This window comes from Oncorhynchus masou, chromosome 9 (assembly GCF_036934945.1).
Source record: "Oncorhynchus masou masou isolate Uvic2021 chromosome 9, UVic_Omas_1.1, whole genome shotgun sequence".
NCBI classification, from domain to species: Eukaryota; Metazoa; Chordata; class Actinopteri; order Salmoniformes; family Salmonidae; genus Oncorhynchus; species Oncorhynchus masou.
The window spans coordinates 19177988-19191767 of record NC_088220.1 but is presented as its reverse complement, the minus strand read 5'-3'; the positions used below and the strand labels follow the sequence as shown (position 1 = coordinate 19191767).

General features: G+C 47.0%; 1 protein-coding gene across 1 annotated transcript in view; it reads left to right on the top strand.

Moving 5' to 3' along the window:
* The window catches only part of LOC135545645 (storkhead-box protein 2-like), a 69797-nt gene that overhangs the window by 36756 nt on the left and 19261 nt on the right, over positions 1 to 13780 (top strand). The window contains 1 exon segment of the mRNA XM_064973404.1: positions 11830 to 11982. Within this exon segment, the coding sequence (XP_064829476.1) occupies positions 11830 to 11982 (153 nt within the window).

Below are 13780 nucleotides of genomic sequence, written 5' to 3'. Positions count from 1 at the left end.
GCTCCACTTTATGCTGTCGGTCTTTCACTCTCTTTCTAAGCAGGCGTCTCAAGGCTTTCTCTCTTTTCTCTGGATTGTCACGCTCCATTTGTACCCAGCTCGTCTTTCATAAAGGCATGCTCTTCCATTTAATACGTGTGGAGTTGGTGTGTGTGTGTGTTGGGGGATGGGGTTAGTAGGTTCACTCTATGGTCTCCCTCTTCATGGAAGGAGGGCTGCACATTTGTTGGCTGAATCTGTTCCCACTAGGTCTTTGCAGCTGTGATTTCTCTCTCTCTTCCCCTCCCAATTGCTCCCTCTCTTTCACTTCTCTCCTCTCTCCTCCTGAAACAACCCCCTTTTATCTGTGCTCGCCGTGACACTGCAGCAGGGAGACAGGCAGTCAGGGAGGGAGTTAGACAGGCAGACAGACAGGCAGTCAGGGAGGGAGGGAGACAGGCAGGCAGGCACAGAGACAGGCAGTCAGGGAGGGAGGGAGACAGGCAGACAGACAGGCTGTCAGGGAGTGAGGGAGACAGGCTGGAGACAGGCAGTCAGGGAAGGAGGCAGACAGACAGGCACGGAGACAGGCAGTCAGGGAGGGAGGAAGGCATGCTGCAGGCAGGCACGGAGACAGGCAGTCAGGGAGGGAGGGAGACAGGCTGCAGGCAGGCACGGAGACAGGCAGTCAGGGAGGGAGGCAGACAGACAGGCACGGAGACAGGCAGTCAGGGAGGGAGGGAGACAGGCTGCAGGCAGGCACGGAGACAGGCAGACAGACAGGCACGGAGACAGGCAGTCAGGGAGGGACGGAGACAGGCTGCAGGCAGGCACGGAGACAGGCAGTCAGGGAGGGAGGCAGACAGACAGGCACGGAGACAGGCAGTCAGGGAGGGAGGGAGACAGGCTGCAGGCAGGCACGGAGACAGGCAGTCAGGGAGGGAGGCAGACAGACAGGCACGGAGACAGACAGTCAGGGAGGGAGGGAGACAGGCTGCAGGCAGGCACGGAGACAGGCAGTCAGGGAGGGAGGCAGACAGACAGGCACGGAGACAGGGAGGGAGGGAGACAGGCTGCAGGCAGGCACGGAGACAGGCAGTCAGGGAGGGAGGCAGACAGACAGGCACGGAGACAGGCAGTCAGGGAGGGAGGGAGACAGGATGCAGGCAATGCACGGAGACAGGCAGTCAGGGAGGGAGGGAGACAGGCTGCAGGCAGGCACGGAGACAGGCAGTCAGGGAGGGAGGCAGACTGACAGGCACGGAGACAGGCAGTCAGGGAGGGAGAGAGACAGGCTGTAGGCAGGCAGCAGGGGAGATGTGACAGCCCCTAGTTGATTTCTTCAGCCATCCTCTCTCTCTCTCTATATATATATATATTTCTCAATCTGTATTTCTCTCTCTCTCAATACATATGGGTATATGGGAATGAGGTCAATTCCTCTACTCCCCATCAGAGGCTCAGCAAGATCAACTCAGAATATTACATTGTCACATGCTTCGTAAACACAGGTGCAGACTAAAAGTGAAACGCTTTCTTACGAATCCTTTTCCAACAATGGAGAGTTAAGATAAAGATAAGAAATAAAATGCCAAATTTAAGTAATGACATGAGAAATAAATACACAGTGAATAACAATAACAAGTAAAAGTAACATGGCTATATACAGGAAGTACCAGGTAGTAATATGGCTATATACAGGAAGTACCAGGTAGTAACATGGCTATATACAGGAAGTACCAGGTAGTAACATGGCTATATACAGGAAGTACCAGGTAGTAACATGGCTATATACAGGAAGTACCAGGTAGTAACATGGCTATATACAGGAAGTACCAGGTAGTAACATGGCTATATACAGGAAGTACCAGGTAGTAACATGGCTATATACAGGAAGTACCAGGTAGTAACATGGCTATATACAGGAAGTACCAGGTAGTAACATGGCTATATACAGGAAGTACCAGGTAGTAACATGGCTATATACAGGAAGTACCAGGTAGTAACATGGCGATATACAGGAAGTACCAGGTAGTAACATGACTATATACAGGAAGTACCGGGTAGTAACATGACTATATACAGTGAGTACCAGGTAATAACATGGCTATATATAGGAAGTATCAGGTAGTAACATGGCTATATACAGGAAGTACCAGGTAATAACATGGCTATATACAGGAAGTACCAGGTAGTAACATGGCTATATATAGGAAGTACCAGGTAATAACATGACTATATACAGTGAGTACCAGGTAATAACATGGCTATATATAGGAAGTACCAGGTAGTAACATGGCTATATACAAGAAGTACCAGGTAATAACATGGCTATATATAGGAAGTACCAGGTAATAACATGACTATATATAGGACGTACCAGGTAGTAACATGGCTATATACAGGAAGTACCAGGTAGTAACATGGCTATATACAGGAAGTACCAGGTAGTAACATGGCTATATACAGGAAGTACCAGGTAGTAACATGACTATATACAGTGAGTACCAGGTAATAACATGGCTATATATAGGAAGTACCAGGTAGTAACATGGCTATATACAGGAAGTACCAGGTAGTAACATGGCTATATACAGGAAGTACCAGGTAGTAACATGGCTATATACAGGAAGTACCAGGTAGTAACATGGCTATATACAGGAAGTACCAGGTAGTAACATGACTATATACAGTGAGTACCAGGTAATAACATGGCTATATATAGGAAGTACCAGGTAGTAACATGGCTATATACAGGAAGTACCAGGTAGTAACATGACTATATGCAGTGAGTACCAGGTAATAACATGGCTATATATAGGAAGTACCAGGTAATAACATGGCTATATATAGGAAGTACCAGGTAGTAACATGGCTATATACAGGAAGTACCAGGTAATAACATGGCTATATACAAGAAGTACCAGGTAGTAACATGACTATATACAAGAAGTACCAGGTAGTAACATGACTATATACAGTGAGTACCAGGTAAAAACATGGCTATATACAGGAAGTACCAGGTAGTAACATGGCGATATACAGGAAGTACCAGGTAGTAACATGACTATATACAGGAAGTACCGGGTAGTAACATGACTATATACAGTGAGTACCAGGTAATAACATGGCTATGTATAGGAAGTACCAGGTAGTAACATGGCTATATACAGGAAGTACCAGGTAATAACATGGCTATATACAGGAAGTACCAGGTAGTAACATGGCTATATATAGGAAGTACCAGGTAATAACATGACTATATACAGTGAGTACCAGGTAATAACATGGCTATATATAGGAAGTACCAGGTAGTAACATGGCTATATACAAGAAGTACCAGGTAATAACATGGCTATATATAGGAAGTACCAGGTAATAACATGACTATATATAGGACGTACCAGGTAGTAACATGGCTATATACAGGAAGTACCAGGTAGTAACATGGCTATATACAGGAAGTACCAGGTAGTAACATGGCTATATACAGGAAGTACCAGGTAGTAACATGACTATATACAGTGAGTACCAGGTAATAACATGGCTATATATAGGAAGTACCAGGTAGTAACATGGCTATATACAGGAAGTACCAGGTAGTAACATGACTATATGCAGTGAGTACCAGGTAATAACATGGCTATATATAGGAAGTACCAGGTAATAACATGGCTATATATAGGAAGTACCAGGTAGTAACATGGCTATATACAGGAAGTACCAGGTAATAACATGGCTATATACAAGAAGTACCAGGTAGTAACATGACTATATACAAGAAGTACCAGGTAGTAACATGACTATATACAGTGAGTACCAGGTAAAAACATGGCTATATACAGTGAGTACCAGGTAAAAACATGGCTATATACAGTGAGTACCAGGTAAAAACATGGCTATATACAGTGAGTACCAGGTAAAAACATGGCTATATACAGTGAGTACCAGGTAAAAACATGGCTATATACAGTGAGTATCAGGTAGTAACATGACTATATACAGTGAGTACCAGGTAAAAACATGGCTATATACAGTGAGTACCAGGTAAAAACATGGCTATATACAGTGAGTACCAGGTAAAAACATGGCTATATACAGTGAGTACCAGGTAAAAACATGACTATATACAGTGAGTACCAGGTAAAAACATGGCTATATACAGTGAGTACCAGGTAAAAACATGGCTATATACAGTGAGTACCAGGTAAAAACATGGCTATATACAGTGAGTACCAGGTAAAAACATGGCTATATACAGTGAGTACCAGGTAGTAACATGACTATATACAGTGAGTACCAGGTAAAAACATGGCTATATACAGTGAGTACCAGGTAAAAACATGGCTATATACAGGGAGTACCAGGTAAAAACATGGCTATATACAGTGAGTACCAGGTAGTAACATGACTATATACAGTGAGTACCAGGTAGTAACATGACTATATACAGTGAGTACCAGGTAGTAACATGGCTATATACAGTGAGTACCAGGTAGTAACATGACTATATACAGTGAGTACCAGGTAGTAACATGGCTATATACAGGAAGTACCAGGTAGTAACATGACTATATACAGTGAGTACCAGGTAATAACATGGCTATATACAGGTTTATATCCATTTCACTGGTTTACATTCCCAATATCCGTCTCAACAGGATATTATTTTTTCACCTTTATTTAACCAGGTAAACTAGTTGAGAACACCTTTATTTAACCAGGTAGGCTAGTTGAGAACACCTTTATTTAACCAGGTAGGCTAGTTGAGAACACCTTTATTTAACCAGGTAAACTAGTTGAGAACACCTTTATTTAACCAGGTAAACTAGTTGAGAACACCTTTATTTAACCAGGTAGGCTAGTTGAGAACACCTTTATTTAACCAGGTAGGCTAGTTGAGAACACCTTTATTTAACCAGGTAAACTAGTTGAGAACACCTTTATTTAACCAGGTAAACTAGTTGAGAACACCTTTATTTAACCAGGTAGGCTAGTTGAGAACACCTTTATTTAACCAGGTAGGCTAGTTGAGAACACCTTTATTTAACCAGGTAAACTAGTTGAGAACACCTTTATTTAACCAGGTAGGGTAGTTGAGAACACCTTTATTTAACCAGGTAGGCTAGTTGAGAACACCTTTATTTAACCAGGTAGGCTAGTTGAGAACACCTTTATTTAACCAGGTAGGCTAGTTGAGAACACCTTTATTTAACCAGGTAGGCTAGTTGAGCTTTATTTAACCAGGTTAGTTGAGAACACCTTTATTTAACCAGGTAGGCTAGTTGAGAACACCTTTATTTAACCAGGTAGGCTAGTTGAGAACACCTTTATTTAACCAGGTAGGCTAGTTGAGAACACCTTTATTTAACCAGGTAGGCTAGTTGAGAACACCTTTATTTAACCAGGTAGGCTAGTTGAGAACAAGTTCTCATTTGCAACTGCGACCTGGCCAAGATAAAGCATAGCAGTGTGAACAGACAACACAGAGTTACACATTGAGTAAACAATAAACAAGTCAATAACACAGTAGAAAAAAAAGAGTCTATATACATTGTGTGCAAAAGGCATGAGGAGGTAGGCAAATAATTACAATTTTGCAGATTAACACTGGAGTGATAAATGATCAGATGGTCATGTACAGGTAGAGATATTGGTGTGCAAAAGAGCAGAAAAGTAAATAAATAAAAACAGTATGGGGATGAGGTAGGTAAAATTGGGTGGGCTATTTACCGATAAGACTATATACAGCTGCAGCGATCGGTTAGCTGCTCAGATAGCAGATGTTTGAAGTTGGTGAGGGAGATAAAGTCTCCAACTTCAGCGATTTTTGCAATTCGTTCCAGTCACAGGCAGCAGAGAACTGGAAGGAAAGGCGGCCAAATGAGGTGTTGGCTTTAGGGATGATCAGTGAGATACACCTGCTGGAGCGCGTGCTACGGGTGGGTGTTGCCATCGTGACCAGTGAACTGAGAGGAGGCGGAGCTTTACCTAGCATGGACTTGTAGATGACTTGGAACCAGTGGGTCTGGCGACGAATATGTAGCGAGGGCCAGCCGACTAGAGCATACAGGTCGCAGTGGTGGGTGGTATAATGTGCTTTAGTGACAAAACGGATGGCACTGTGATAAACTGCATCCAGTTTGCTGAGTGTTGGAAGCTATTTTGTAGATGACGTCGCCGAAGTCGAGGATCGGTAGGATAGTCAGTTTTACTAGGGTAAGTTTGGCGGCGTGAGTGAAGGAGGCTTTGTTGCGGAATAGAAAGCCGACTCTAGATTTGATTTTCGATTGGAGATGTTTGATATGAGTCTGGAAGGAGAGTTTACAGTCTAGCCAGACACCTAGGTACTTATAGATGTCCACATATTCAAGGTCGGAACCATCCAGGGTGGTGATACTAGTCAGGCATGCGGGTGCAGGCAGCGAACGGTTGAAAAGCATGCATTTGGTTTTACTAGCATTTAAGAGCCGTTGGAGGCCACGGAAGGAGTGTTGTATGGCATTGAAGCTCGTTTGGAGGTTAGATAGCACAGTGTCCAAGGACGGGCCGGAAGTATATAGAATGGTGTCGTCTGCGTAGAGGTGGATCAGGGAATCGCCCGCAGCAAGAGCAACATCATTCAAGCAGGATCTGGAGTGTTCACCTTTTTATGACTGAACAGTAATGTTTGCCTTGGTATTTATTTGAATGAGTTAGGATATGTTACACCCAAAGTGAAATTAGGATTGCCATCCTCCATGCATACCACCTGAGATTAGATCTGGGTCCCAAATGGTACCCTGTTTTCTAAATGGTGTAGGGTGTCATTTGGGACACATCAGTGCTTGGCTTGCATTAGCCCTGTTCTACCCTGTTATGATGCCGTGGTGTGAGTTGCTCTCCTGCAGAAGAAGAAGCTGTGTTTTGCATAATCTCTCAATAGATAGTGGACGGGGACTTTTATGCAGGTTAATTTACATTTTACCTCATTTCTACCAGCGTGTTACATGTGCAACCAGAGGGGGAAAAACCCTTAGACCCGAGAATCGTGTACTTAGCTCTCCCTCGCCCTCCATTTGGCAAAGCTGACCATAACTCTATCCTCCTGTTTCCTGCTTACAAGCAAAATCGAAAGCAGGAAGTACCATTGACTCGCTCAATACGGAAGTGTTCAGATGACGTAGATGCTAAGCTACAGGACTGTTTTGCTAGCACAGACTGGAATATGTTCCAGGATTCATCGGATGCCATTGAGTATTCCACCTCAGTCACCGGCTTGATCAATAAGTGCATCGATGAAGTCGTCCCCGCAGTGACCGTACGTACATACCCCAACCAGAAGCAAGGAGCGGGACTCTGACCCGGATGCTTATAAGAAATCCCGCTATGCCCTCCGACGAACCATCAAACAGGCGAAGTGTCAATACAGGATTAAGATTGAATCCTACTATACCAGCTCTGACACTCTTCAGATGTGGCAGGGCTAATACGGACTACAAATAGAAGCGCAGCTGCGAGCTGCCCAGTGACACGAGCCTACCAGACGAGCTAAATGACTTCTATGTGCGCTTCGAGGCAAGCAACACAGAAGCATGCAGGAGAGCACCAACTGTTCCAGACGACTGTGTGATCACGCTCTCCGTAGCCAATGTGAGCAAGACCTTTAAACAGGTTAACATTCACAAGGCCGCAGGGCCATATGGATTACCAGGACGTGTATTCCAAGCATGCGCTGACCAACTGGAGTGTCTTCACTGACATTTTCAACCTGTCCCTGGCTGAGTCTGTAATACCTAAATGTTTCAAGCAGACCATCATAGTCCCTGTGCCCAAGAACACCAAGGTAACCTGCCTAAATGACTACCGATCCATAGCACTCACGTCTGTAGCCATGAAGTGCTTTGAAAGGCTGGTAATGGCTCACATCAACACCATAATCCCAGAAACCCTAGACCCACTCCAATTTGCATAACGCCCCAACCTTATCCACAGATGATGCAGTCTCTATTGCACTCCACACTGCCCTTTTCCACCTGGACAAAAGGAACACCTATGTGAGAATGCTATTCATTGACTACAGCTCAGAGTTCAACACCATAGTGCTGTCAAAGCTCATCACTAAGCTAAGGACCCTGGGACTAAACACCTCCCTCTGCAACACTTCTGCCATGCTGACCCTCAACACGGTGGACCCTCAGGGGTGCGTGCTCAGTCCCCTACTGTACTCCATGTTCACCCATGACTGCATGACCAAGCACGACTCCAACACCATCATTAAGTTTGTCGATGACACTGGTAGGCCTGATCACCGACAACAATGAGACAGCTTATAGGGAGGAGGTCAGTGACCTGGCACTGATCAAGACAAAGGAGTCGATCAAGGACTACAGGAAAGGAGGGCTGAGCACGCCTCCATTCTCATCAATGGGGCTGTAGTGGAGTAGGTTGAGAGCTTCATGTTCCTTGGTGACATAACCAACAAACTATCATGGTCCAAGCACACCAAGACAGTGGTGAAGAGGGCACGACAATGCCTATTCCCCCTCAGGAAACTGAAACGATTTGGCATGTGGTCCGTAGATCCTCAAAAATGTCTACAGCTGCACTTTTGAGAGCATCCTGACTCGTTGCTTCATCGCCTGGTATGGCAACAGCTCGGCCTCCGACCGCAAGGCGCTACAGAGGGACCTCTATGCCAGGCGGTGTCAGAGGAAGGCCCTAAATATTGCCAAATATCCCAGCCACCCTAGTCATAGACTGTTCTCTCTGGTACTGCATGGCAAGCCGTACCGGAGCACCACGTCTAGGTCCAAAAGGCCTAGACTTCTTAACAGCTTCTACCCCCAAGCCATAAGACTCCTGAACATCTAATCAAATGGCTACCCAGACTATTTGCATTGACCACCCGATTTTTACGCTGCTGTTACTTTCTGTTTATTATCTATGCATAGTAATTTTACCTCTACCTACATATACATATTACCTCAATTACCTCTGTATATAGCCTCATTACTTTTATTTAAAAAAATATATATTTTTTACCTTTTACCTTTTATTTAGTAAATATATTCATAATTATTTTTATTAACTGCATTGTTGGTTAGGGCCTGTAGGGAAGAATTTTAATTTTAAGGTCTACACTTGTTGTATTCGGCGCATTTGACAAACAACATTTGATTTGGTACAGATCAGGCCAGCGTCTTGGACTCACTGTGTTTAGCATCGTCACACACTACTCAGGTTAATTGTCTAGCCTAACTCCCTCTTCTTAGACTGGGGATTTGTTCCAAATGTCACCCTATTCCCTATATAGGTTACTATATAGGGGTTACTATATAGGGAATAGGGTGTCATTTCGGACGCTGCCTGGATACTAGTGGATTTCCACTCACTTTTTTGGCATTACTTTGCCTTCTTAGTATTGTCCAGCAGGGCCTTCCCTTCTCTGTGCTGGCCCAACACAACCCTGCTGGCCTTCCCTTCTCTCTGCTGGCTCCCCACAGGCAGGGCCTTCCCTTCTCGGTGCTGGCCCAACACAACCCTGCTGGCCTTCCCTTCTCTCTGCTGGCTCCCCACAGGCAGGGCCTTCCCTTCTCGGTGCTGGCCCAACACAACCCTGCTGGCCTTCCCTTCTCTCTGCTGGCTCCCCACAGGCAGGGCCTTCCCTTCTCGGTGCTGGCCCAACACAACCCTGCTGGCCTTCCCTTCTCTCTGCTGGCTCCCCACAGGCAGGGCCTTCCCTTCTCGGTGCTGGCCCAACACAACCCTGCTGGCCTTCCCTTCTCTCTGCTGGCTCCCCACAGGCAGGGCCTTCCCTTCTCTGTGCTGGCCCAACACAACCCTGCTGGCCTTCCCTTCTCTCTGCTGGCTCCCCACAGTCAGGGCCTTCCCTTCTCTCTGCTGGCCCCCACAGGCAGGGCCTTCCCTTCTCTGTGCTGGCCCAACACAACCCTGCTGGCCTTCCCTTCTCTCTGCTGGCTCCCCACAGTCAGGGCCTTCCCTTCTCTCTGCTGGCTCCCCACAGTCAGGGCCTTCCCTTCTCTCTGCTGGCTCCCCACAGGCAGGGCCTTCCCTTCTCTGCTGGCCCAACACAACTCTGCTGGCCTTCCTTTCTCTCTGCTGGCCCAACACAACTCTGCTGGCCTTCCCTTCTCTCTGCTGGCCCAACACAACTCTGCTGGCTCCCCACAGTCAGGGCCTTCCCTTCTCTCTACTGGCCCCCCACAGGCAGGGCCTTCCCTTCTCTGCTGGCCCAACACAACTCTGCTGGCCTTCCTTTCTCTCTGCTGGCCCAACACAACTCTGCTGGCCTTCCCTTCTCTCTGCTGGCCCAACACAACTCTGCTGGCTCCCCACAGTCAGGGCCTTCCCTTCTCTCTACTGGCCCCCCACAGGCAGGGCCTTCCCTTCTATCTACTGGCCCCCCACAGGCAGGGCCTTCCCTTCTCTCTGCTCGCCCCCCACAGGCAGGGCCTTCCCTTCTCTCTGCTCGCCCCCCACAGGCAGGGCCTTCCCTTCTCTCTGCTCGCCCCCCACAGGCAGGGCCTTCCCTTCTCTCTGCTCGTCCCCCACAGGCAGTGTCAAGGAAAGGAGTGATGGGAGGGAGCCGGGACCTACTACTGCTCACTTATTACCCTCCTGACCTTTCTGAACCAGCCTCCCCCTCACCCCAGAACCAGACAAAGCCAGTAGTCTCACCCAACCTCACCACAGAACCAGACAAAGCCAGCAGCCTCACCCAACCTCACCCCAGAACTAGACAAAGCCAGCAGCCTCACCCAACCTCACCCCAGAACTAGACAAAGTCAGCAGCCTCACCCAACCTCACCCCAGAACTAGACAAAGCCAGCAGCCCCCCTCGCCCAACCTCACCCCAGAACTAGACAAAGCCAGCAGCCCCCCCCTCGCTCAACCTCACCCCAGAACTAGACAAAGCCAGCAGCCCCCCCTCGCCCAACCTCACCCCAGAACTAGACAAAGCTCGCAGCCTCCCCCTCGCCGCCCTCACCCCAGAACCAGACCAAGCCAGCAGCCTCACCCTCACCCAACCTCACCCCAAAACTAGACAAAACCCACAGCCTCCCCCTCGCCGCCCTCACCCCAGAACCAGACAAAGCCAGCAGCCTCCCCCTCACCCAACCTCACCCCAAAACTAGACAAAACCAGCAGCCTCCCCCAATATTGTGGATTGATTGATACACAATATTACTTTTTATGATTTTATATTAATACTGACTTCAAGTATCAGTCCTTTAAACAACGTAATGTTAGGTAGTGCTAGTCAGCTGTACATGCGCCAAAACTCCGGTATTTCTAATTTTATGGCTTGTTCTCCATCTTCTCTCTAAATGGGGAGCCAACATGTTTTCAAGACTTGTATTTCTTTATTTTTATTTTGGTTTCTCATTTTGTCATGGGTCTCTTTTGTCCCTCTGCAGCGACATAGTCCAATGTTAAAAAAAGTAAGCAATAAATGTAAATATTGAATGTCACGGTGAGGTCCCTGGTAATTCCCGGCCTTATAATCCCTATATAGCCTAATAGCTTTGACCAGGGCACATTTGAAACTTGACCATTTTTCTTTTCTTTTTCTATTGGAGCTGTTCCATCGACATTTTCAGTGAACTCAATGTTTTGTGATATTTACATGGAACTATGTGTTTGACCTTTGATCTGGTACTGTAGTTTGACCACCTCTGGTTCCTCTCTCAGTTCCATCCTTCTAGGGAATACTAGTCACTGAGCTTCTACCTCTGCTTGCTCTCTGGGGTCAAGGCTGGGTAACTGGAAAGCACTTTGACAACTGCTGATATAAAAATGTGATTGATTGATTGTGTGACCTCTGTGCTTCCTTCCCTCCTCTCTCAGGTGATGTGTCTCCCATCAGTATGTCTCCCATCAGCCAGTCACAGTTCATCCCTCTGGGGGAGGTGCTGTGCCTGGCCATTTCGGCCATGAACTCAGCCCGCAAGCCTGTCACCCAGGAAGCCCTGACAGAACACCTGGCAACATGTTTCCCAGGTAACAACAATACAACGCCAGTGTCTATATGTTACAGCGAACACCAGAAATGTTTATTCTGTTCTCAACCACCCCAGGTAGCACACATAAAGGCAATGCTGCACTGCCGTAACCCTAACCCCTGTAGCTGTGTGTGTCATTAAAGCCAGGAGCGTTTCCTGACCACTGGAAAAACTCTGGGTCATTTAGTGCTCTGTCTGAATTCATTTCCTCACATTTTACTGTCACCAGATGGAGCCGACTAAATGGAGCAGCTCTTCCTCAGCCAGAGACATCTTTATGTAACCTGAGAGGAGTTATATTGCCAGCATATACAAATTAAAACAAATCTCACACAACCGGGGATATTAAATCATGGGTGTAGGGGCTGATGAGAAGTTGAGAGGCTGTGTGACGAGGGATACATCGTTCTACAGCTGACTGTACACGTGGAAAGTTAATCAGGAGTTTGGCCTGTTTTTACCTCACCATTGTAAAATGCTAACGATTATTATAATCATGGAAAACTAGCTCGGAGAAGAGCTTAGTGAGATGAAGTTCACAACAATCAGTGTTGTATTGTGAAGTGTAATTTTTATAACGGGTTAGCCTATAGTTTTCCATTACACTTGCGATAATACTGCCATTTCTCATGAAATAGCTAGTAAAGCAGTTAAATAGTTGATAACTATTGGCACCTAAATAAAATGGAATACAGTCCGGTATAAGGCCTATCTGGTTATTTCAGCTCAAAAATACTTGAAAAGATGTTTTCTGTTCTCATTCAAACTAGGCTAAATCACGCAGTAGTAGCATGTACAGTTCTATAACAAATATTGATCTGCTTTTTCCCTTAGTTAGCCTGTATCTCTATTACACAGACACAAGTGCTGGGGGTCAAATGAATGTGCTCCATGCAAGCAAGGGTATTCACTCCTCAATCTGTGTCCCAAATGGTACCCTATTCCCTACAGTATATAGTGCACTACTTTACACCATGGTTCATGGGGCTCATATGGTTCATGGGGCCAATGGGGTTCATAGAGCCCACAGGGTTCATAGGGCCCATAGGGTTCACAGGGTTCATAGGGCCCACATGGTTCATAGGGCCCACAGGGTTCATAGGGCCCACAGGGTTCATAGGGCCCACAGGGTTCATAGGGCCCACACGGTTCATAGGGCCCACAGGGTTCATAGGGCCCACGGGGTTCATAGGGCCCACGGGGTTCATAGGGCCCACGGGGTTCATAGTAGTGTGTGCTGGGGGCCTCCCGAGTGGTGCTAGATGCTTCACTACAGATCTGGGTTTCGATCCCGGGCTATGTCGCAGCTGGCCGCGACCGGGAGACCCATAGGGTGGCGCACAATTGGCCCAGCGTCGTCCGAGTTTGGCCGGCTGGGATGTCCTTGTCCCATCGCACTCTAGCGACTCCTTGTGGGGGGCCGGGCGCATGCAAGCTGACTGTGGTCGCCAGTTGTACGGTGTTTCCTCTGACACATTGGTGCGGCTGGCTTCCGGGTTAAGTGAGCCGTGTGTCAAGAAGCAGTGCGGCTTGGCAGGGTCGTGTTTCGGAGGACTCTTGTCTCTCGACTTTTGCCTCTCCCGAGTTCGTACGGGAGTTGCAGCGATGGGACAAGACTGTAACTACCAATTGGATATCATGAAGTTGGGAGTAAAAATACAAATAGTGTGTACTAAATAGGAAATAGGGTTCAATTTGCGACGCACCCTCAGTCTGCTCCAGAAGATATTATGGAAAGGTCATTGGGGAAGGTTGTTACAGATGGGGACGAGCCTACTTGGGACAAAACTGTGACT